The sequence below is a fragment of the Alosa sapidissima genome, chromosome 21 (genome assembly GCF_018492685.1).
Source record: "Alosa sapidissima isolate fAloSap1 chromosome 21, fAloSap1.pri, whole genome shotgun sequence".
Classification (NCBI taxonomy): domain Eukaryota; kingdom Metazoa; phylum Chordata; class Actinopteri; order Clupeiformes; family Clupeidae; genus Alosa; species Alosa sapidissima.
In genome coordinates, this window is record NC_055977.1 from 9,414,595 (window position 1) to 9,439,866 (window position 25,272).

The 25,272-nt window shown below is 41.2% G+C and overlaps 1 protein-coding gene and 1 long non-coding RNA gene across 12 annotated transcripts in view; one reads left to right on the forward strand and one right to left on the reverse strand.

Annotated features, from left to right (window-relative positions):
* LOC121695536 overlaps positions 1 to 25,272 on the reverse strand; it is a 52,494-nt gene that overhangs the window by 23,106 nt on the left and 4,116 nt on the right. For 10 of the 11 annotated variants that reach the window (XM_042076476.1, XM_042076478.1, XM_042076485.1 and 7 more), the window contains exons 4-7: positions 24,360 to 24,498; positions 15,092 to 15,209; positions 8,582 to 8,698; positions 4,480 to 4,594 (exon numbers count right to left, since the gene is read on the reverse strand). In XM_042076476.1, the coding sequence (XP_041932410.1) occupies positions 4,480 to 4,594; positions 8,582 to 8,698; positions 15,092 to 15,209; positions 24,360 to 24,498 (489 nt within the window). The remainder of the gene's footprint in view (positions 1 to 4,479; positions 4,595 to 8,581; positions 8,699 to 15,091; positions 15,210 to 24,359; positions 24,499 to 25,272) is intronic. The other variant, XM_042076483.1, reaches the window with a different exon arrangement.
* LOC121695538 lies at positions 422 to 24,843 on the forward strand. Its single transcript, XR_006026101.1, has 3 exons — positions 422 to 433; positions 3,910 to 3,914; positions 24,575 to 24,843. It is a non-coding gene; the product is annotated as an uncharacterized LOC121695538 (long non-coding RNA).

Genomic DNA, 25,272 nt, shown 5'->3' on the forward strand with positions numbered 1-25,272 from the left:
CACTCTGGATAAAATTATCTGTTAAAGCACATTATGCATGCGGTCTTCACTGATGAAGATAAAACTTTTTGAACAAATTTTGAAGGCATCTGATGATGTGAAGGACAGATAACGGAGAATAGATAACAGCTGTGTTGGAATAATTTTGATTATAGGCTCTTTCTCACCAAGAATCAATATTTTGACAATATATATAGACCCTTTCAACAATAAAAACAAAAACAATGCTTGAATGTTCTATTTGGGTCCCAATCTACTTCCTCTGCATTAAGATAACATATGGAATGTTAAAAAGGAAGCCTTGTGGGGCCAAGTATGATGCTGATAATGGAACTCTCTTGAAAGGGTCTATAATGAGCGCTCGCACTACTACGAAGCCTCTTTATTTGATAACACTAACTTAAGAACTATTTCCTATTCTGGAAAATGTTCAGTTTCTTTTTCTTTCGGTCAGCGGTTCAATGATACCATTCGATTGTGCCGCAAATTATCAGTGCACCAGCAATCTCCTCGTTGAGGAGGCCCTAACCCTGCAGATCATAGACAGAGAAAGCATGGTCTGGGAACAGAACACAGTTGCATGTCCAGTGTAGCTATGGGTCTGTCTACACGGGAAATGGCAAGTGTCTTGGTGCGACCGCACCCCCAGCAACTCCACTTCCAACGTCACTGATTCCGACATACGCCAGACACTTTGGCTTTTTCTCTGGTGGTGGTGGAGCTGACCGGACATCTGAGGCTTTAGGTGTTACCGATTTACTATCATTCATTGCGTGTGGCCTCTGAAAAAAGCTTTTAAGGCTAGTCTGCCTGGGCATTGACATGTTTCAACCGTCTCACTCATTCGTTCATTGTTTAACAGACGTTTTAAGCGTGCACTTTACTTGAAATGCATGTTGTTTAATAACTTTCAAACGAGCCTGTATAGGCCTACATTTTAGGCTTATTCTCAAATTCAGAATGTGTTAGGGGGACGGGATTATTAGCCAGTTTCAATCGGACAATTTGACAGGAGAGATTTAATTTTGTCAGACATTTCATATTTGGGGGCCAAGCAGCGAAGTCTATGGCAGCCCATAGAACCGTATGGTAAAAAGTTGGGAAATTTGGCACACTGACTGGGGACGGTCCCATGATTCATGTCACCAAGTTTCATGTCGGCAACTCGAACCCACTAGCGCCACCAACAGGCCAAATTTGGACGTGCGTTCATGCACGTAACTTTTGACCTGTTGGTCCGATTTTCAAAAGTCAGGTATTGTTGGAATCCTTGGACCAAGCCGAGTTCAACGCACCCTATGACGTCATTTTCCGCCATTTTGGATTTCATCAAAAACACTTAAAATGTATCAGGGGTCACATACTTTCTCTGATTCCCACCAAATTTGACACAGATCATCTTCAGACCAAGCCTCACAAAAAAACTTTTTGTCTTCGGAAGTATTACCGTTCGCCTGTCAAAGCCAATCAAAATTTGTGGCGAAGCCGCCAAACAGGAAGTGAGCTCATATCTCAGCAACCCTTGCATGTATCTGCAATTAGCAAAAATGCATTTTGCCTTGTAACTTTTGACGTGCTAGACGTGAAACTTGCTTTGACAGCTTATGGCCATACGTCTGATTGCAGCATTGAGCTAACAGCATTTCGTTGCCATGGTTACTCCGGCCTATCTGCTTGGCCCCCTCATTGCTGCTTGCAGCTATATTATTGAATGTATTTTTCATCTAATACTAGCAACTTAAAGCAACACAAAATGCAGTTCTTTTACTGTCTCTTCTGTTCAGCAAGTCCTGAAAATGATTTACAATTGTGAAAGATGGGAGTTCTAAAAACCATGATGGGAGCGGAACACCGATATCTGTGTCCTCTGAACAGAGACTGACACTGTTCTATTGCCACTGAGGCTGTGCTGTGTTTTCCTACCCCTGGTGCTCCCAAACTGCCCCCCTCCCCTTTCTGCTTGCCAGGTGTCGCCTGTGCTCTTAGGGAACAACAGTGAATGTGTACAGTGTTCTTCTTAGCGCTCGACAGACAGACACATGAATGGAAGTGTTGAATTTTTTTGTCTGATCTCCTTTGACGAATAAAATACTTTCATCTTTCGTTTGAGGGTGTAAGTCAGAGAATTCTGAAGCAAGATAAACAGAGCTTTTCTTTCTTTGTGTTTTATTTCATGAAGTCAGTGGAGAATCAGTCAGATAGTATCTTCAATATTCAGCTCGATCACTAAGGTTTTAGACTATGTCTTTGTTTCACATGGGAACCAATTCTGTCAGGAAACTATAATTTCTTATCATTGTTGCAATGATCTGATCAACATATCAATATCTTCAATCTCTTAAAAAGGACTATCGTCACACTAATCATAGTAATTGGTTACAATAATTGGTCTTAATACCGACACACATGCAGACACACAGTCCACTCTTGTCTGTCTCTCTGACATAAACAAACAGGACTCACTGCACTGATCACTTGATTTCATTAAGCCTCAATTTTACATGGTTCCAATAAAAGCTCGTTCTTTTGGTTTTCTGCTCCCTGAGTTTGTATACTGCAGCTTGTATACTGCAGTTTGTATACTAAACACACTGCAGCAGAAACAGGTGGCTTCGCTCTTCTCATTTCCTCTTCTATCTCCTCTACTGGAATCCGTTTCTCACTTCATAAATTAAATGACTCATGCTTTCTGTCAGACAGGCCATTAGTCAGCGCAACAAGCAGGTCATGTTGATTATGGTTTTCCCCAAGCAGCTGTCTAATCCTATCCATTTGAAATAAAAGCCAAAATGTTTAGTTACATGGACTTCAAAGGATAATCTGATGAGTTTTGGGATTTTAACCCTTAAAAGGTGTACCGTCACACTGGTGTGGCGTGAATGGTGGAAAATGAACGCTCTAAAGAATATCTGGGTACATTGAATTCAACATACCTTGAACCTTGAATTGTTGCGGAACGGAATCTTATGTTAGAATGTTAGATACCACTCATGGCTAGCACCCTTCCTCCTGGACACTGTACATGTGGGTTTGTTTACAAACTGGCAAAGATAATTTCCGAAGAGCCATGCTGACTGACAAGGTAATATTATACGATTTCATACAAATAGTAGGCCGTTGCAAAATTACCGTAAAGCAATTCATGATCCTCTGGGACGCTGGAGAGCAAGTTGAAAGGCTAGGACTGGAAAGGGTGTGTGATTCACCCTATTAGTTTAAGTTCGTTTATTGTCATGTACTCATAAAAGGATTTATCAGTAATATTGTAGGGGGTATGTTGTAGGGCTGAAACGATTACGAGTAACTTGAATAATTCGATTAAAAAAATGATCGATGCAAATTCTCTGCCTCAAGGCTTTGTTTAATTCCCGTCTAGTTTTAGTTTATTTATTTAGCACAGCAAGGAGGGAACAAAGCCCAAAGGGCTTGTACAAGAGTTCCACCCTTTTCAATAATTACTCAACTGTAAAAGGCTAACAAATAAACTTTTCCAAACAAAGGAGATAAAGTACAGATACACTCAATATTAATTGAAAACTGAAACTGAAAAAATCAGGAGACAAAATACAAAAGTAGTCAAAGATGGATGGAGAAAGAATGAGATAGATAGATTTGATAGATGGATGTGATAGATATTCTGGGAGATCTTGGTTTCTGTAAATAAACTTGTGAATGAACAAACATATCTGATAGATATTCAATTTGTGAATTGGTAAAATTAATAAAAAGTGGTGCTGATAGAGCTTATCTGTTTGAATGTGAAATGAATCTTAAGAACCTCTTTTGGATATATCTGTCACTTGCGTTATGTGGCCTGTTCAGCTCAGGGATTATTGTTTCACATGGACTGTTATTACTGATGTGCACACCCCTTTCAGAATTAAGCTGCTGCGATGGCGGAGAGCCAAGAAACCGTCTGTAAAAGGCAGAGAATGTCCAAAGTTTTGGGATAATTTCAAACTTCAAAAAGGCGAAGTGCAGTGTGTCCACTGCAAAGCAGAACTGGCGTAGGCCTACCACAACAGCACGTCAACGATGAGTCAACATCTGAGACGAAAGCATTCAGTTGTTAACACCAGTCCACCAAGGGTAGCCGACACAAGGCAATGTAAACATTAATGTTAGCTGATTTAATGTATTAGCTAGTTAGAACGTACGGTATTTGTAGTGGCTGTAGCCTAATGTGAGTCGATATGATGTTAAGTTGTGGAAACTTTAAGAAGTAAACTAATTAATGTAAAATTGCAAGTGAGCAATACACCAAAAAACTCTTCTCTCTCTCATCAAATAGGCCTCCCCCAGACATAATTATTAAATAATGATTATATAATTAACCAGTATTATAGGGGGGGTGGGTGGGGGGGTAGTCTACAAGTAAGTTTACCATCAAAATGACTTCAAAGCTGTTATAATGATCACAATGCAGTTCCAGGCAATGCTGTCCATGCTTCATGAGAAACAGGAAGTTGTGCCTCGTACCTTAGAGTCGGACATGAGCTTCATGGCGGTCTGAACCAGTATGTCCCGGAACTCCTTCAGTGCTTGCTTCACATTCTGCTTGAAGCCGTCCATCTCGTCCTCCAGGTCCAGAAGCCTGAGTTCAAGTTCAAGTTTTATATGTACTCATAGACATTTATCAGTAATGAAAATGATTGTGCTCAAGAGCCAGCTCAACTTTAAAGAAGAATAAATTAAATAGTAGAGTTAAGAGAAGGTATATTAATTTTTAATAAACAAGACTGAAGAGTGTGTGAGTATTAAAAAGATAAGAAGATAAAAAGGGGGGGGGGGGGGGGGCACAAGGTCAAAGGTCACAAGGCATCATGGGCCAGGCCACACCCTTGCATACTTACAATACTCATAGGCCACAAGGGAAGTAGTCATCCTTTTTCACCTTTTCACACCCTGTCTACTGCACACTTGCAGATTTCAATGCTGACAAGCCAGCGTGAGATGTGCACTATTGAGTGAACACGTTTGTGAAGAAAGTAGAAAATAGTCTGCTCCCAAATCTACTTTCTTTGTTTTCTACTAGTTAAAAGTCTTACATGTCTGTATGTCTGTCTGTGTGTGTGTGTGTGTGTGTGTGTGTGTGTGTGTGTGTGTGTGTGTGTGATTTCAATGCTGACAAGGCAGCGTGAGAGTGAATTGTGTGAGGTGAACAGGTTTGTGAAGAAAGTGGAAAATAGTCTATTGGCATTGCACACTTTGAGTGCCAAAAACACAATATTGCGTTTTTTGTTCCCATGCGCAATATAGCGTTTTAAAATTATGAAAATAGACACTCTAACACACCTTATGTGTGATTTTGGGAACTCTATGATGAATAGAACTGAAATAAATGACGATTGAAAACTCATGAAAACGCACAATCTGACATTTTATCATAACTCGGCTTTTGATGGTTGCCGCTTAGGGTCGAATCAGTGACGCATGCACGTCAGGTCAAAACCAGGCCATTTATTTTTGTGGGTTTATTACTAGATGGCAGTCTTGCCAGGTCTCGCTAGGTCACTTCCCGGAAACTTTACAGACAACACTTTATATTTCATGAAAGACGCTATATCTCCATTTCTAGGGGGAAAAAAACAGGGATTTTGATGAAAACTAGCCACTGTTTAGCTTGGGATTTCTCAGGAACAGAGGCATGTAAAAATAAACAGTTTGTACCAACTGAGAGCTTAAAGTCTCACCTTTCAAACGAGCCATAGTATGTGTCCATAGGTATAACATAGAATACACTGTGGCTCTACAAAATCGTCATAGGCACTCTGGGCCAAAGCTTACAAAAACAGAGTGGCATTCAAAGTGTTGAAAAGGTACACCTTCAATAATAATAATAATAATAATAATAATAATAATAATACATATTTCTGTAATTTTTATATATTTTTAAGATTTGTTGACTCAAGGCAACATTGTACCATAATGGTAAAAAGTGAAATAATTCCTATTTTTAAGAATTAAAGTTAACTTATTCATTTAAAACACCTATCTTTATAACTTAACATAGAATAAAAAAATATGTATCTGTTTTTCAATGCATTACAAGTGTCATACAAAAATCTAATTTTAAATTCAGTTGTTCATTGTACTAATTGCGGAATGAAAATCAATATTTTACAGTGGTTTAGAACACTGCTCTGCCACGTGGCTACATCCAGCTGAAGTGCCGCTGTAGCAAGGCACCTAACCCCTCACCGCTCCCCGAGCGCCGCTGTAGCAAGGCACCTAACCCCTCACTGCTCCCCGAGTGCCGCTGTAGCAAGGCAGCTCACTGCTCCGGGTTAGTGTGTGCTTCAACTCACTGTGTGCCCATTGTGTGCTTCACCTCACTGTGTGCCCATTGTGTGCCTCACCTCCCTGTGTGCCCATTGTGTGCCTCACCTCCCTGTGTGCCCATTGTGTGCCTCACCTCACTGTGTGTTCACGGTGTGCTCTCTGTGTTTCACTAATTCACGGATGGGATAAATGCAGAGACCAAATTCCTTGTATACGCAAGCATACTTGGCCTAGAAACCTGATTTACATTTACATATAGTATAAGTTATTATGATTAAAGCATACAAATTATCATATGAAATCATCAAAATCCCTGTTATTTACTAGTTAAAAGATCCATAAATCACCCCAAACATTCTCAGGTATACATATACACACACACACAAGCACTCACACACATCCATGAGCACATGCATGAGTTTGTGCACACTCACGCACACATAACAAGATCCACTTTCCCTCTGAGACCTACACCTGACTTTTTGAAAGTTTAGTAAGCAATCTGTCTCCAAAGAGAAACACAGGGGGTAGGCCTACACTGTTGAAAATAGAGGGAGCAGTCAGGCCTCAAACTTGGGGCTACGGGGTAGGAAGTCTGCAGCTTGACCGCAACACCAAAAAGCCATGGATGTTGTTATGGTAGTCAGGGCACATACTCAACCATAGTGCTGCCATTCTGTCAAACTTCATGAAGCACACTCATGCACTTCACACATAGAGTTGCCCCTCGTACATCCATCCATCCACCGTACATCACAGGGTGTCTCACTAATGCATCGCCTTTCCATTGGGGCCCTCATACAGGAGTCAACCTGACCTAGGGCTCCCTCATCCAGCTCTTACTTTGAGCACATTTCATTAAGCATCACAGCAAGCCCTTTCACTTCCGGCATCATGTAGCAAAAGGAGAAAGCAGTCACCCCACCTGGCCTCAAACCCCAGTACAAAACCTGCACTCTGATGGCAACTCTTTTATTTTTGGTAAGTATTACATATTTATAACACTGTTTCTAACAAATACAGGCCAGTTTACTTACAGGTATAGGTAATATATTTGCCTTTGCCTTACTAATTTACTTACAAATACAATGCACTTGCTTTCTTACTTAGTATATTTGGTATGGCCATATGCAAGTCCGTTATGGTACAATGTTGCCTCAGGGCAACATGCAGTTTTTTGTAATTTCCTATGACACCTACATTGATATGTTATGAAAAGTTGTTGATAATACATCTTTACTTATCAATAAAGCTTGCTCATATTTTTTCTTGATGATTTACTGGAAGTAAAGTACTGAGAAATGCAATTTTCACAAGGGAAAACATGGCATCGCAAGATACCTGCACAGTCCGTGAATGAGGAAGCATTGGATAGTACTGGAGTTCCCACCCCTGCTGAAGAATTATCCAATCAAATGGTTGTTTGATTGGAGGCAACACCGTACCATAGAGGGTTAATCAGCATGCTCATCATTCATTTGACTGTTTATGCCAAAACATGAGAATCTGTGCGAGTTTCATAAAAGGCATGCTTGTTGTGTGCCGATAATCAAAGACAAAAAGAGGTCGTCACAGTAATAATAACCTGTTGAGCGACTGTTTGATGGTCAAGGATTTTTCAGGCTTTATTTTGGTTAGCTGGTCTATAGCTAAATTTAATACTGAAGGTATGACGAAGCACAAGGTTAAGTTGTTGGCTGTGTTCCAGTAATTTGTTGTTTTACACACTGTCTTTTAATTGTTCTATGTTGTATTTTATGTCTTTTAACTATTCTATTTGATGTACATTCTTAAACTACTGCCCTTGTATGCTTTTATGCACTCTTTGCTTTTGTTTATGTAAAGCACACTTAATTTACGCATGTTTATGAAATGTGCTATATAAATAAACTTGCCTTGCCTTAAAATTGATGCGTCATTGCACAATAACAATAACAAACCATTTCTGGTCAATTGTTAAACTGTACAGTTGTCCCAACTTGTCAGGATACTGTTGTAATGGAGAAGGTAAGATTCATCATGTTGGACTAAATAGTCATGTCAAGGCCCCTCTGAGATATGCTAAAAATTCAGCTTTTCAGCACATCTCAGGTTACTGAATGATTGCAGGATGCCACACACACACACACCCCAATCTTGAGGGAGCGCTGGGTTTACGTTCTGTGCTCCTTCACTTTGACACACACACACACTCCAAATCCTGGATTTCACACTGGGTGCACGATCTCTGCTCCTTCACATCAACACTCTCTCTCTCACACACACACACACACACACACACACACACACACACACATACCGTCCTTCCAAATCCTGGATGCTGCGTTGGGTGTACGCTCTCTGCTCTTTTACTCTGTGGACCAGAGCCTCCAGCTTCTGTCTGCGCTCCGAAACCACCTCTCCCATAAACTGGAAACTACAACACAGAGAAGCCCAAACACAACACACACATGAATGAGAGGAGGAGAGATAGAGAGTGTCTGTGCAAGCAGATGTGTGGGTGCGTGTGTGTGTGTGTGTATGTGTGTGTGTGTGTATATGTGAGTGTGTGTGTGTGTATATGCATACGTGTGTGTGTGTGTGTGTGTGTGTGTGTGTGTGTGTATGCATACGTGTGTGTGTGTGTGTGTGTGTGTGTGTGTGTGTGTGTGTGTGTAAGACTATTTTTTTTTCAGGCTAACATTATCAAACAAAATAGGGTAGGCTAAGCTTTTTGTAAAGATGATTTGATATGTTGCAGCCTAGGCCACTTGCAAATTTTCCTAGTTAGTTTGTTCAACCGGTCAATAATGTTGTGAGTAGTCTTCACATTACATGTTAAACGGAATACTCCAGATGAGGTTATATTGAAAGTTTCTTAGACTTCATCGTGTCAATCATCATTGCTTTTGTCTTGGAATTACACATGCCAGTTTAGAAGTAATTAATCTTTTATTCACATTAGCCTTTACTACACTGACTAACTTCTCTATTAAAGTTGTCTGAATTTTCTCCACCTTTTGCACATGTAAATGGTTCAAACATCATGTATTCTTCTAGCCTGGCTAGCGCCACCACTTCTCAATGAGACGTGGTCTGGGAACCAAACGTTAATTTTCTCGTATTTGAAAAAAATGCCCAGATCCGTTTATTGGGTGCCACGGATGTCTATCAAATGCGTCTGTGCATAGCTCATCATTGTCTCGCTTTCCCCCTTGTTCTGTGATTGGTCCCCTATCTCAGGCGAAAATTTGCTCCATGGTCTCCAGGCTGCCTTAGCAGCGTGAATCAAATCGCGCGCAAGGCAGCATGGGAACACCCAGGCTAGTATTCTTCATCACAGAAACTCGTTGTAGCCTATATAGTAGTAGCCCCCACAGTAGCCTACATGTCTCACATGCAAGAACGGCAACATAAGGTTAGTGGCCTAATGTTGTTTACATTAACAACTTTAGAAGAAAACATGCTGCTACATTGCTACACTTATTTACTCAACGTCTTTTCCTTAATATTTAATTCTCAAAGTTTCAACTAGCCCACCTGTGACATCTCTCCTGGTCGGCTATCTGCGCTTGCACACGAAAGGCTATTTTACTTTCACTTTAGAATGGCATGAATGACTGAAGGATGAAAACCATGAAAAATAAAAATGATAGTGGAGTCATTCCGTGTCAAATCAGATTGGTTGTTGCTGCACCGTTCAAACCTTGTCATCAATGGGTCCTAAAACCAAGGCCTGTGAAATATTTCTGTGCAATTCTTCTGGTTGTCAACTCAGCATGTCTATGCAGTCTACTCCAATAACGTTAGCTTTGGAAATGCAGTGTCATAGACCAACGTCATTGCATTAGTTAGCACTGCCGTGAACCAATCAAATCATAAGATCTTACCACAAGGGAACCAGCAGAGTTGCAAACACATGGTAGTTGTTAGTTAATTATAAAAGGTAAGGAAATGTCTAGACAAGTAGACAATGCAAATTATTCTTCGTCATTCAATAATGAGGCAACAACCTATCTGTTTTGCGCAAGGATAACAAATGTGAAGCACCATCATCACCTCACACATGTGCAGCCTATGAGAGGCAGGGACGTTAGAACCGATTTCTGTTAGGGGGTGTGTTGAACGGATGGTGTGTGCATGGCATGACATGGCATGGCATGGCATGTGTGTGGTGTATAGTGCACATGAACGCACTCAAAACATATTGAAAACGTGAAGCTGCAAATATTGCGAAATGTTTTAAATGACAATGATAACTGATAGATTGACATGGAGGGTGGAGTAAGTGAATCATATGAAGGGTGGAGTAAGTGAATCACCAAGGGTGGAGTAGGTGAATCATATTTATTTGGAGAGCTCGACACTTGGCTGATGAAGCATTGAGCAAGGCTGACAGCCACTGGATGGCCATTGTGCCCTTGGGCAAGGCACTTAACCCCAAGTTGCTCCGGCGACAATATTCCTTGTAATATGATTGACATATGTAAGTCGCTTTGGATAAAAGAGTCTGCTAAATTAATAAACATAAATGTAAATGTTAACAGGAATCCACTAGTCATTGATATTCTCGATTAAAATGAAGAAAAGATTTTGTTTACTGTGTCTAACTCTCTCTCCATTTTCTCTTGAGCTATTCCTTCTCACAAAGGTAGAGACCATTCTGCAGACAGCACTGCATTCCCTCTTGCTGGAACTGTCAAAACGAAAAACGCTTAACACATTCAACCATGTATCAGATCCTCTGGGACTAGACTGTGAGTTTGTGTGTAAGTGGTTGTTATCTAGGGTTATTACACAGCTCTTCAGAGTGCTGCAGAATGCTCCGTTCACTTGAATGGGCCTTCCCAACGTCTGCTAATTCTCAATAACAGACCGTTGCTAAGTAGAACAGACCGCTGTCAAGGAAAATGGGCTTTGTGCTTCTAATTTACGTCTTCCATATTACTGCGCAAGGACGGGAACTTCATTCAAAAGTGAAAGCAGACGGTTGATCAGCTGTGTTCTAAAGAATGTTTGATTCAAGTTCAGCGTGTGCTGTTGTCGAACTATTTGTTTTTCACCAAAAGCCATGACGAAACGGTAACAAATAGGCTATAGCCTAGGCTATGTAGGCTAAATAGTCACATCGTGGGGAGTTTATAGTTTAGTTTTGGCAAGTAGCCGTGTAATAAGCGGGATAATGTATAGAACGCCAGTCATTATTGGGAAAATAAGTCCCTTCCCACTGTGCGTCGGGGTCCGGTTCGCCCTGTCGGGACGTATTTTCCCAATAATGACCTGCGTTCTATACATTATCCCTTACCTATCTATGCACTTGAAGGTCAGGTAGAGAGGAATGAGAGTGGAGAGGAGAAAAATATGTTGTTTTCATCACACTTAAGATATAAATTCACCAATATTTTATATCTTAATTAAATATATATACAGTATATTCCTGTATATAAATTAAGGCCACTATGTTACTTAAGGTTATTTTTCATTTCCTTTGCTTTTTTTTCAGCCTCACTCTTTTCCTTTCTTTTCAGTTATGAAACCAGTCATGAGATCCTGTTCTAATTGGTTGTTTTTTGGTCTCCGTTAAGGTCATCATCATTCCCAAACAAGGCGCAGCTGCTAATCCAAATACTCTGCCATCTACTCTTCGGCCCCGAGTTTGGCGGCATCGTATCAAGAATATGGTAGAGCATGTGCAGCACTGCACAAGAGAATTGCCAGGGGGAAGGTGTAATCAAATGCAATATCGGAACTCCCCCTTTACCGTCGGTCCCGTATTTCCGCCGTCTTGTGTGTATGCGTCACTTAATATCCATTTCTATACAAACCAGACTTGTGCAAAATTCCAGAATTGAATTGAAATTGGCTCTTAAATTCCAATTCAATTCTTGAATTTCACTTGCATTTCAATTGAGGTAGCAAACAGGAAGCAGAATTGCCATTCGAATTGTGCACAACCCTGATACAAACCAAGACGGCGGATTCCTAAAGAAACGCAAGCACCCACACCATAGCTGTATCTAAATTAGCTATGTACCAAAAATGACATTTTACCGTGACTCGAAGAGCTGTAAACAGTGTTGTAAGGCTGCGTGTACACATCCGCTTGGAGCTCCAGTGGAATTTTAATTTCATGACGAGAATTCTCGGTCTAAACGTTCATGTGCCGTTGAAACGGTGTAAATAGGCGACCCATCAGGCCTATCATGAAGATAACTCAGAGCGTGGTAAACAAAATCGGATATTTCAGGCAGTAAATGCTCCCGTAAATGCTCCTGTTAAGAACCAAACCAGATTTTGTTCAAATCTACACACCTATGGCTACTGAAAAATGTATGGTTCATTTAGCAAATGTTATTTTGAAGTGATAACATTTTTTATTGTTTTAGAATTTCTGAACAAAAGTGGTGATAATTGGGGGTGTTACGATAAGTGGGTTGAGCCAGGCTGAAGTTGATAATAAAATATTTGGTTAAAGCTGACTATTAGCAGTGTTGAGCAATACCTTTAAATGGAATGAGTCTTACAGTAGCCTTTGACATCTCTATATTGCACATCTGAATAGTTTTACAAGGCCTAGCATTTCTTTTGCTTTTCCAAATAAATACAATCACAAAAACATAAAAAAAACGAGACATAGAGAACTTTGAAAAAGCACTGGTAGTTTATTTACAAGACGATTTATACAGACAGTACCTTAAGGAATTTTACCGTTCGACGCCATCTTGAATTTAGTCACGATAAGTCGAGCGACGAGTACGAACGAACAGGTATGATAAGGGATCAGATTCCAAAACTAATTTAGTGGAAATGCATGGATTCAGTTGAAGCACTACCAGTGCTTTTTCAAAGTTCTCTATGTCTCGTTTTAAATGTCAAGGCCCTCGGAAGTCTACCAATGAAGTGGATGTATGGAGCTACTTTGAGCCTCGTAAATGGTGTAAAACAGTGATTTATTTGCATAGCTAGGCCGATGCCCGAGGCACCACAACGAACACCACACCACAACACACTGTGTTGGTAGCATTGGCTAACTAGCGCCAGATTTCTGAGTGCAGGGGACAAGTCGAAGTGAGCTATGGCGTGAGACATACGTTCACACTCGTTATCATGTTTCAACACACTTTAGGTCAAAATCACACCAGGATTATCCTTTAATCCAAATTGCAGTTCAATGTGTCAATAAGAGAACCTTTCAAAGACAACAGAATCGCTATTTAGAGCACCAGTTTTTGTGGTGAAAGTATTTGTACTACCAAAAGCAACCTTAACTTTCGTTGGCCTTTCGAATGTCTTATTTCACTTTCACGTCATTCACTTAAACTTTCCTACTTGATAGATTTGACCAATCTTCCATAGCCTACGTGCACAAGTAGTTAGAGAGAGTAGAACTACTGATCTTCATGATCTCCCTGCTTGTATACATCTTATCATGTATGGTATTATTTCATGAACGCTAAACGTTTGATTCTTTTTAATGTTGTCATCAGTTAACTTCATTCAACTGCGCTTGTATGTAGGCGCTGCCATTCAGTTGTGGACGTTCGTAAATTGCGTTTATGGGCAGAGAAAGGCAGAGAAAGGCGCAGTTTACACTAAGGATAGAACGATTGATAAATACGAAGGAAACTTGGGTCTGACAGCGCTCGCAATCTGCGGTGTGTCCATGGCGCTGATAACGCTAGGTTCGCAAATGTACGTACATCTGGCCCTCAGATCTATCAGATGTAACAGGCAGGTCATAGTTGATATAGATAGTTGGGATAGTTGATCTGTTGACTGTTTGCAGATGTATGGCATGTCTTGTAGGCAGAGAAAAGCTGATGCTTAAACACTGTCCACCCCCATGACCCCCATGAAACCCCCACCAGTGGTACCATGCCCTTCAAATTCATTTTGGCAAGAGCAAAGTTCCCACATAACAAATAATCCTGTTTAGAATAAATATGATCATTAATTGTGGTGCTAGGGCCACCCAAAAAGTGAAAATTCACACATGCCATCAACATTTTTTAGGATTTTGGTGACCCACCTCTCACCCAAACAGTAAGGAATGTTGATTCTGCCTCCAGAATTGTGTAGTACAGGCTACAATGAACTACCACACCAGTTTCCAGCCCTCTACCTCTATTCGAAAAGACGCTATGGGCTTCCAAAAATGAAATGCGAAATTCCAATGTGTCAACCCGTGCCGTGGCACCCGAAATTCAAATGGACGCCACAGGCAAACCGTTTGAGATATTGACCTGAAACTTCAGATTCCTTTGTTTGGTTACATAAGGCATATATTCACCGCTTTTCAGCAAAATCTGAGAGGTGTTATGTACATGATACCCCGATATTGGCTGTTTTCACATGGAATGTCCCTAGTGACAAAATATGAGCTTTCAGTGTGATACGATCTCTTTGTAGATTACGTTCAATTAAAACGTGGTTCATCTGTTCTGGCTATCCCTGCTATTTGGATCTTACTGTATCTCACTCAATGAACAACATCTCAACACTAAATGAATGATGATCCGTAATTGTCATCAGATAACCTAGTCATATAGGTAGACATTCAGTGTGTTTGAAATAATTAATTCGATAATATTTTCCATCTTTGCAGAGGAAAAGTTTTGTGTAAAGGGAATTAAAGGCCTCATATAGACGCCTGTCTCTAATACTAGCCGGTGCAGTTTGTCGATTTGGGAAAATAAAAGCCCGGGCTATTATTTGGAGTTTTACGGTATTCTGTAGTACTGTGCAAATGGTGTATGGGGCAAGTGGGGGCAATATGTGGCCGTGTGTGTATGGGGGTTGTGGGGTAATCTGGGGATAAACCAGGTCTTACCTGTGGTTCCTGTGCAGTGTGAGCTGGCAGTCCCTGCAGGTGAGCTGACCACAGGTGATGCAGTAGAGCTTGTAAGGCTCGTCCTTATGGATGGGGCAGTAAGTCTTCCTGGCAAAACCTGTGGCAAAACAGAAGTCAATCACACACACACACACACACACACACACACACACACACACACTCCCCTGACCGGAGATAAATGCAAGGCTTCCTCCTTAATATGGCACAAATCCCAAGTCCAAGCTGAAGGTCCGCTGTTGATAACAAGCCACTTTATTCCTGCTAGGCCCCTCAGACCCTCAACCTGAGCCTTTTAAGCTGTGCCAAAATGTAGACTATCAACTAGGTGGCTGATCGTTTGCAGTCACATGGACCAAAGAACACATTTTTAATATTGAGAGAAGTCTTACTGATATTAGGAATAATAGGAATAATATATAGGATAATAGGAAAATCAATGCACAGTATGCATAGACACACATGAGAACAGGAATGTATGATTATGTCAAGGACAAATTGGTAACAAAGTTGCCCATTCACATCCTCCTGACACAGATAACAACTGTTGTGACACTAAGCCTGCATGTGTGTGCATGTCTGCATGAGAGTGTTGTGACACCAATAGTTGTAAAAAACATGGACAGAACGGATTTGTTGAAGTTAGAAGACTGTGTTTAAACAAGTCTTAGAGGCTGTGCAACCTTTACAGGGGTTTTAATACATTTTTAGACTGTATTTGCAATTTCACCATCCAAAAAATGCCAGATGGCACAACCAAAAGCCCTTTGTTCAACACATGATAAACATATCAGAATAAACAGCAGACCTTACCAAACACAAAGGTGTAAAGCAGTCCCCTGTACAGTTAGCCATTCCAGAGTAATCCGGTTTTGAATTCGCAGCAAATTTCGACATGCATCTCCAAATTTGAGCTTTAAGTTTCACAATGTGTTTAAATTATTCTACATGATTTCATAGCCAAATACAAAATAAATGTTACAAATATCGCCTAGATATCAGTAAATATTAAAATCAGTAAATATTAAAATCAGAGGATATACAGCTGACCAAAAGTAAGAGTCAAAGCAATCCTAATGATCACAAAATGCAAAGCGTGCATCTAGGCTATTTGAGTTTCTCAAAGCTGAGCTGTGATTAAATTGTTCCAATACATGATTTCATAACAGGCCAAATAGAAAATAAATGTTATAAACTATAGCCTAGATACTGTATCTGTAAATATTAAAATCAGATGAATTACAGTTCTACTTAATATGTCTTGTTTCATGTTTTTGTAATGTTTCATACAGTGATGCAGGTCTACTGCTGTGAATAGGCTAAATACAACTTTGATCATTGTTATGTAGCCTTCCACTGTATAGTTAACTTTGGCCTTGGTGCCCTGACGTGTGGCCTTTGTGCCCCATGCCATTAATATGCCCAACTGAAGGCCAAGATGCCTTGCCCCTAAAATTAGGAAATTCCAAGCCTGCTCTCAGTAACGGTCACTTTGGATCATCTTGATGAGGTAATACCTGTTTACTCTTCTCCTTCTTCAATTCAAAATAAACATTCTATGACATTTCATATATGCAAAATGCTCTAAACAATTTAAGCGCTAATGAATAAAGTTATGCACCCATATTTATTTTTGATTTCCTTACCTTTTAAATTCTATATTAAATACTTTTCACATAGTGTTTATTTGCTCGGCCGGTTGCGCCACCAGACAATTTGAGGGTTTGAGATGATTTGAGGGTTCTGTCTGAAATGAGTTTTTATCTAACATTTTCATGAAAAATGGCGTGTCCAAAATTATTCATTCCCCTTTTTAAATAATCAATAGAAACATCTTTATTTGCATCCACAACTCTCAAAATGGTTCTTATAATATCTACCAAGCCTCTCCATGTCTCCACAATGATTGTAGACCGCACCTTTTTAGCAGCAATCCGGATCTATGATATAAATTTATCATAGATCCGGTCCAGATTAAAGTGCGTGGCGGGCCGCAGTTTGGTCACCCCTGGTATATATAATTATGTTTTATGTTATATATATATATATATATATATATATATATATATATATATATATATATATTATACCTTATTTATGGTAAATAGAAAATTCAAGTTCAAATTATACAGGTTTTATAGAATAAAATGATGGTTGATCTGAATCATTTAAAATTATTCTAAACTAAAGTAATGGACTCGGACACAGAAATCTGCATGACATGTCATTGACCCATGTGTGTGTGTGTGTGTGTGTGTGTTTGACATCATCCTTAACAATAGCGCATACCCAAACCCACCCCCAGCTGTAAGCAATGTGGATCTCATTACAAAGAGTACCTTGGCCTCTCAACCCCGCAGGCTGCGATCCACAAACGATTCACTGCCACTGAGGTAGAGAATGTAATCACTTCCCTGCCGAATAATAAAGCGAGTGGCTCAAATGGAGTAACTTACGAGACTTTAAAAGCCACAAAGCAAATGTTGTGCCCATTGCTCACGCAAATCTTTAATACATGCCTATTAAATGGCCGAGTTCCTGAGTCCTGGAATGGCGCGCAAATTTATAGAATCCCCAAGAAAGACAACATCCCCGATGACCCAACATCTCATTGTTGCCAACAATTTATAAGGTCTTTATGAAATGCATACTTGCCCACATTCTACCTTGGCTCACATAAAATGAAATACTCTCCACCAGTCAAAAGGCCTACGTCAGTCACCAGGGGATGAACGAACATGTCTTCTGCCTAAAGACCGGAATTGATGATTTTAAGCATGACTCAAGCAGGTTTTATGTTGTTTTCCTGGACTTTCGTGATGCTTTCAGTACTCTACAGCATAGTGTCATGCTGCACGCGCTGAAAGAGATACATCTTCCGCAAATCTACATGAACATAATTGAAGCTGTATACTGTATAAAACATCATTCATCCAAGTAATTTGCAACAGTACTGTAACAGATCCGATCCTGCTAGAAATTGGCATTAAGACAGGGTGTCCTTGGAGTGCGGTAAACTTTATACTGGCCATCGACAACTGGCTGAAGTGGTTAGAGCAGTGCGCGCCTGAAGGAGTGTGATCACCACTTCCTATCCAAGGTTACGCAGATGATGTGCAAATTGCGTCCAGAGATGAGTGCGTAATTCATGAGATGCTTAACCATTCATGCAGTGGTCAAAATTGGAGGTGAAGCAGGCGAAATGTGCCGTCTTTCTTATGAAAGACGCAGCGGAGGAAACCGCTGGTACTCCTCAAAAACAGACAAACCGCCTACATTTACATTACTACAGCAATCAATACGTGTTTATTCACGCCGTGAAACGTACACATACCTCGGCCATAAATTCAATATAGAAGGTAACTGGGAAGAGCAAATCAAAGAGCTCACCAGCGACTACTGCAACAGACTGGACCTCATCGACTCCTGCCCCTTACCCATCATTTTGAAAATTCATGCTATAAGAGAAATAGCCCTGGCTAAAATTCAGCATTTATTTGCAAATATCCGTATTCAACAAAACATACTGACAGAACTAAACAATAAAACGGTGGGACTGGTAAGGAAGTGGCTTGGGCTGAACACGCACTCAACATGAGACATTATCTTTCAGCCCAGGAACAGCCCGCCCGCCCTGCGCCACAGAGCTGTGAGAGCAACATCCCTCTGCTCAACCTGAACCGCTTCTTTGCTCGCTTTGAAGCACAAAACAGCACCTGCCCACAGAAGACCCATCCCCCTCTACATGAGCAGCCCCTGTGCCTCTCTGCCGACAGCGTGAAGAGGACACTTGCTGCTATCAACACCCGTAAGGCAACAGGTCCAGACAACATCCCAGGTCGTGCGCTGAAGGACTGCGCAGGGGAGCTTAAGGATGTCTTCACAGACATCTTTAACACTTCCCTGAAGCAAGCCATCGTCCCATCATGTTTCAAAGCTGCCATCATCATACCTGTGCCGAAGAAAACTGCTCCATCCTGCTTCAATGACTACCGCCCTGTGGCACTGACACCCATCATCATGAAGTGCTTTGAGCGGCTTGTCATGTCACATATCAAAGCCATTCTCCCCCCCACCCTGGACCCCTTCCAGTTTGCATACCGAGCCAAGCGGTCTACAGAGGATGCAATCTGCTCTGCCCTCCACCCAGCCCTCACCCACCTGGAAAAAAGAGACTCATATGTGAGATTGCTGTTTATAGACTTCAGTTCTGCATTCAACACCATAATACCACAACAACTCATCTGCAAACTTGACAAACTGGGACTCAGTACCTACCTCTGCAACTGGCTACTGGACTTCCTCTGTCAGAGGCCCCAAGTAGTATGTGTTGGCAACAATACCTCAAGCAGCATCACACTGAGCACAGGGGCCCCCCAAGGCTGCGTGCTCAGTCCGCTGCTCTTCACCCTGCTGACGCATGACTGCACTGCAACCTACAGCAACAATCACATAGTGAAATTTGCTGACGACACAACTCTGGTGGGTCTCATCACCAAGGGCGACGAGACTCAATACAGGTTGGAGGTCGACCATCTGACCACGTGGTGCAGGGACAACAACCTCCTGCTGAACGTCAGCAAGACCAAAGAGATTGTTGTTGACTTCCGGAGAGGTCACACCCAACACCTGCCACTGACCATCGACGGTGCTGTGGTGGAGAGAGCGAGCAGCACCAAATTCCTGGGGGTGCACATCAGTGAAGACCTCTCCTGGACCACCAACACCGCATCACTGGCGAAGAGAGCTCAGCGCCGCCTGTACTTCCTGCGGAAACTCAGGCGAGCAAGTGCTCCACCAGCCATCATGACCACATTCTACCGAGGCACCATTGAGAGCATCCTCTCCAGCTGTATCGCTGTGTGGGGCGGAAGCTGCACTGAATACAACAGGAAAGCCCTGCAGTGCATAGTGAACACAGCTGGAAGGATTATTGGTGCTTCACTCCCCTCCCTGAAGGACATTTACACCACCCACCTCACCCGCAAGGCGACCAAAATTGTGAGTGATGCAAGTCACCCCGCTCACAATCTGTTTGATCTACTGCCCTCTGGGAAGAGGTACAGAAGCCTGCGCTCCCGCACTACCAGACTCACCAACAGCTTCATACACCAAGCTGTAAGGATGCTGAACTCTCTCCCTCCTCTCCCTCCTCTCCCCCCTCCACCCTTAGCTACATAACATCCTGGACATTGGACCCACAATGGCCGCCTGCACTACTCCACTTGCACACTTGTACATTTTACAACTTGGTGTTGTTGTCCTGAAAAACACAACACTTCTGCTGCTCTTACATAACTTGCACCACTATGCCACTTTCTTTCTTACTTGGGTCAAACAGAACTACCCAAGCCTTTTATTGGCCTGACTTTGCACTAGTATTTTATTGACTGTCTATGCACAATTTCAACCAAATTTTGCTGCTCTTATTTTTTCATTATTATATGTGCCCTCTTATTTACTTATTTACTTACTTTTTTGTTTACTTGAATGTTATGTTTGTCTGTGGACCTAAATTGGAAAAATATGTCTTGTCTTCACCGTGGGATAGTGAGAAACGTAATTTCGATCTCTTTGTATGTCTGGAACATGTGAAGAAATTGACAATAAAGCTGACTTTGACTTTGACTTTGAAGGAAGGATGGAGGTCTAGGCATCCCTAACTGCCACTAGAACCAGCCACCTGCTTAACATGTTGAATAACAGTGATCCAGCGGTGAAACAGATGGCTCGTGCGTCTCTTATCCAACATCTACAGAGGCGGAAAGTTCCGCCCGCTAAAGAGGATGATGCACAGTTCCTTGGTTTTAAGTTGAAGGACAATGGCAAACTGGACATCAAAGCAGCTGGATTCGGTGTGAGGTCGGAACTCTGTCATCGGATTGGAATACACCTGAAGTGGGCCAGACCGGACAGCGGAACAGTTGAACTGGATGACATCATTACCGATCCGCTCATTTACACGCGCGCAACCTACACAGTAAGCGACACTCAGTTCGAGATGTCAACAACAGGTGAGAGGGCAGAAATTCTCAAAATGAAGAGCTCACATAGCGCACAACACTGGACAAGTCTCAGGGTGCAGGGAAAACTGGCGTTTCTACCATTTGCAGACTTGCCAACCTTGAAGAATTTTTTTGAATAGCACCAACCCACACACACAGCCATACTTGCAAGACACGTTTTGGATAGCGACCCATCTTTAATGTTGAATATCTATCTAAATGGGATTTAATGTGTTCCTGAAAGTGCAAACTGAATCTTTTAGGAGTAGCTCTAATGTTAAAAATCTGTTTTAGAGCCTAATAATATTGTCCAATGAAAACTACTTGATAGGCACTGATGTGGGTATGTTGTCCATTTTCTTTTATGTGGGCCCTATTTAATCATGCCTGGTATTATACCTCTTTTCAATCCATTATTATTAAAGATTTATTTTGTAAAGAAATACATCTATCGCCCATGTTATGCCAACATATCTAATTCACCTGGATGTAGGCTACAGTAGATAGAGGCTTATATACATCTGCTGTTGTCAGTGTGTAGTCTATCCCTTTACTCACAATAACCTACATGTTTTGTTTATTTATATAAAAAAAAAAAAATCATTTGTTCAATTATCACCTGCTGACTAATGATGCTGACACACTACTGAGGGCTTTTAAAGAATTTCACTTGCATGTGCACTCAAGTTTCTTTCAGATCGCAGTGTCTTTCTGCCATCTGTGAGGCTGCAATGATTATATGGTTCTGATCAGGCCTACATTATCCCAACAACAGTGATAGGTGCGCGATCTCCATCTGTAAGCCTATTATTTGTTCTCACTTGTTTTCATGCTAATAATCAAGAAGAAGGATCCATATGCTCCACAGAAAAAAAACTAATTGAACACTCATTAATGAGCACCTCAAACAAAATATTTCGCCTTGGTCCACTTTCAAACTCATTGTTAATGGCTGCATTTTGCCTTGGAAAGGTCTGCGCGCCATTAGCGCCTTAGTTATGAAAACTAACCATCATCGACACATTGGAAATATGCTAACTGAAACAACTCGTGAACAAGTAATAACTTTACAAGACATAGTCAAACTATTAGGCCTAGGTGAGTTTACAAACGCACTTCGTGGAACATTTTTTGTTTCAGAGCAAAACAGCAGGTATGGGAACGCGAATTTCTAAGTGAACACTTCACACCTCATCAAGTCTTTCATTTACAGTAACCAACCGTTGGCTGAAGAAAAAATAATTGGCTGAAGAAAAAATAACAAAGAGAGGCCACTATGCTTTGCCTGTCATTCTCATTTGTCACTTTCTCTCTGTATCTTATCCTCGCATGAAATATATTAGCGGGAGATTCACATGCTCAAGGAGCTTTTCAGAAAAGCTGGATGTCTGCTTGTTTTGCGTAGTTTCAAGTAAAAAATCGTAGCGGTGTATTTTGATGTGAAAATGCGTGGTTGCTACGCAAAATGCATACAGGTTCTCTCCCTCCCTCTCTCCCTCTCCCTCTCTCCCTCCCTCTCTCCCTCCCAGAATCACTCCCTGCTCCGCACCATATTTTCAAACCCCACTCTTGGCAAAGATATTCTCACGTTTACCATCAAATCGCGCCTTCAAGTCCTCCCAACAAGATCAAACCTGGCTATGTGGTACCCATCCAACTACAAACGAGACGCATTCTTCACTCCGCTAACTATGCTAATAAGACCACTGCACATGTCCTGAATGGATGCAGTTTTTATAAAGGACTTAGCAAGGCATGATAGACTGATGGACTTAGTGTCACAAAGAATCAAAAAAGTACAGGAGGGAACGACAAAAATATACAAGCACCACACTGTACAAATGGACTGGTTCAATGACGAAAACACCAACAAAATCACTTTCTGTAATATTCCAAATTCCCCAGATATCACCATTATAGATTACAATAGTAAGAATGTGACTATTGTTGAAATAGGATGTTTTTTTGATTTGTACATGGACACTTGTTTTAACTCCAAGCTGCTGAAATATCCGCCACTTGCTGACATCACAAATATGGGGTTTCATTGCAAAATCATCATTCTTGTTTTTGGGAGTCTTGGGCATGTGCACAAACTTGTCTTACGCGGACTGCAACTGTGTGGACTAAGCAAGCCAATTCCAAAAAATCTTGCACAATACTGCTCCATTTCTGCAATAATAGGTAGTTTATCCATCTGGAAGCGACTATGCCATGTTTACCCATAATCAGGGCTTAAAATTCATTTTTCAAAATGGGGGGGAATTCCCCCCTTAGGTTATTCATGTAGGGGGGATTTACACAATTTTTTTTTGGGGGGGTGGGTCGATTCTGATACCAAGTCAAGAATTGCGATTTCGATACTTCTTCGATACTTTTTAAAAAAAGTGTTTGATTTTGGGGCCCCCACCACCCTGACGTCATCAGTAATATACTGTAGTGGGATCATTCACAACAGTGGACCTCCTAGATTGTGCTTGACTCTCTCCACACACACACAAACACACACTGAAAATGATGGCTTATGTGATATGTTTCTATTTCATATATTTTTAAATTCATATAGAGTGTATTTATTTAATAATGCATTTTTTAAAGTATAGCATTTTACTAGTAATTACTAGTAGATAAACATATTTAGTAATTTTAATGCCTCATATTGACGTTTAACCTATACTTAGTCATATCTTTAATGTGGTGTGTAGGTCTAATTGAGTGCACATTGCTGATGAGTAGGTGTAATTGAGTGCCTGTCACTTTAAGAAATATGTGAGAGTAATTAGCCTCCCTTCAGCCTGACGGTTTTAGGCTAGTCGCTAGTGAATAGAAGTTGTGCATAGTGCGGTATGTGGATGCAAATCATTATGTTTTCTATGTCATTAGATACAATAAATGTTCAAAAAACTAACATGTCGAAGACAATCTTTCTGGGATCAAGTGTTGACATGACCTGAACTAGCAGGATAGTTACCAAGGAGCTCTTTCCAGATGTAAAAGTTTGCCATGGTTGCGTAGCCTATTTGCGTAAGGCAATACCCGCAGTGAAATTTAAGCCCTGCATCATGCAGTTCAGAATGAAAATAGCGCAATGCATTCTGTGTTTGATCAGACCTGCCTAAGTGTGTAACTTACTTCCTTCAATGTTTGGTTTTGTGAATCTTCCCCCGTGTTAAGGTCCACATAAAAGCATTAAAATGTGTGTGTGTGTGTGTGTGTGTGTGTGTGTGTGTGTGTGTGTGGTTTACCTGAGGAGGTCATCTGGGTCTTTATGGTGTGGTCTCGGGTCATCCGTACCCTCCTGTGCGCCGACACACACTCCACACACAGCGCCTCCCCACACTCGACACACCAGCCCTCAACGGCAGCACTCTCACATCCCCCACACTGGAGGGAGGGGAACACACATATACACACACACACAAACACACAATAGCAGTAAATAGGAGAGCCCTCATTTTAGGGCTGCACAATTAATCGAATTTTAATCACGATCACGATTTCGGCTTCCCACGATCAAATTTGCGTGATCGAGCGATATTAAAAATGCGTGCTCTACCCATTGAACCAACCTGGCAACCTATAGAACACTCCGCTACAAAACAATGTGCCTGCATGCAGCCTACCAATGACAACTGTTCCCTGCACTGCTCAGCCTGATGCAATGCTCAGTTTGGATGCACTGTGGACTAGTAGCATTATGTTAACTATTAGTAGGCTAGTTAGACTATACAAAAAAATGACGATCAAAAATCAAATGTGTGGCACAGCAGGCCAAGAGCTTGTCCCTCGAAACGGATCATCCGTTGTTCGAAAATATTTCGGATTTCAGGCAAGTGGAGTTAGCCAAAAACTTAAGCAAAGCAGGGCTCTCAACTCATACCGTGAAACACATCACATCAAACCACACATGCCTTTTTATCACGTTAACTTTTAGTCCTTGTTTGCTTCCTCCGATATAGCCTATAATAAGAGTTGAGCTAACAACGGGATTCGTGAATTATATTCATGTATTTTATAAGCTACATGTGCAACCTACAATGCATATGCGTTTCAAGACACAGCCTACTCAAAACGAGTGAACAATAATGAAATTGTAGCCTACACGTCAGTGTTTTACATATCAACGAATGACTAAGCGAATACGTTATGCTACTCCAT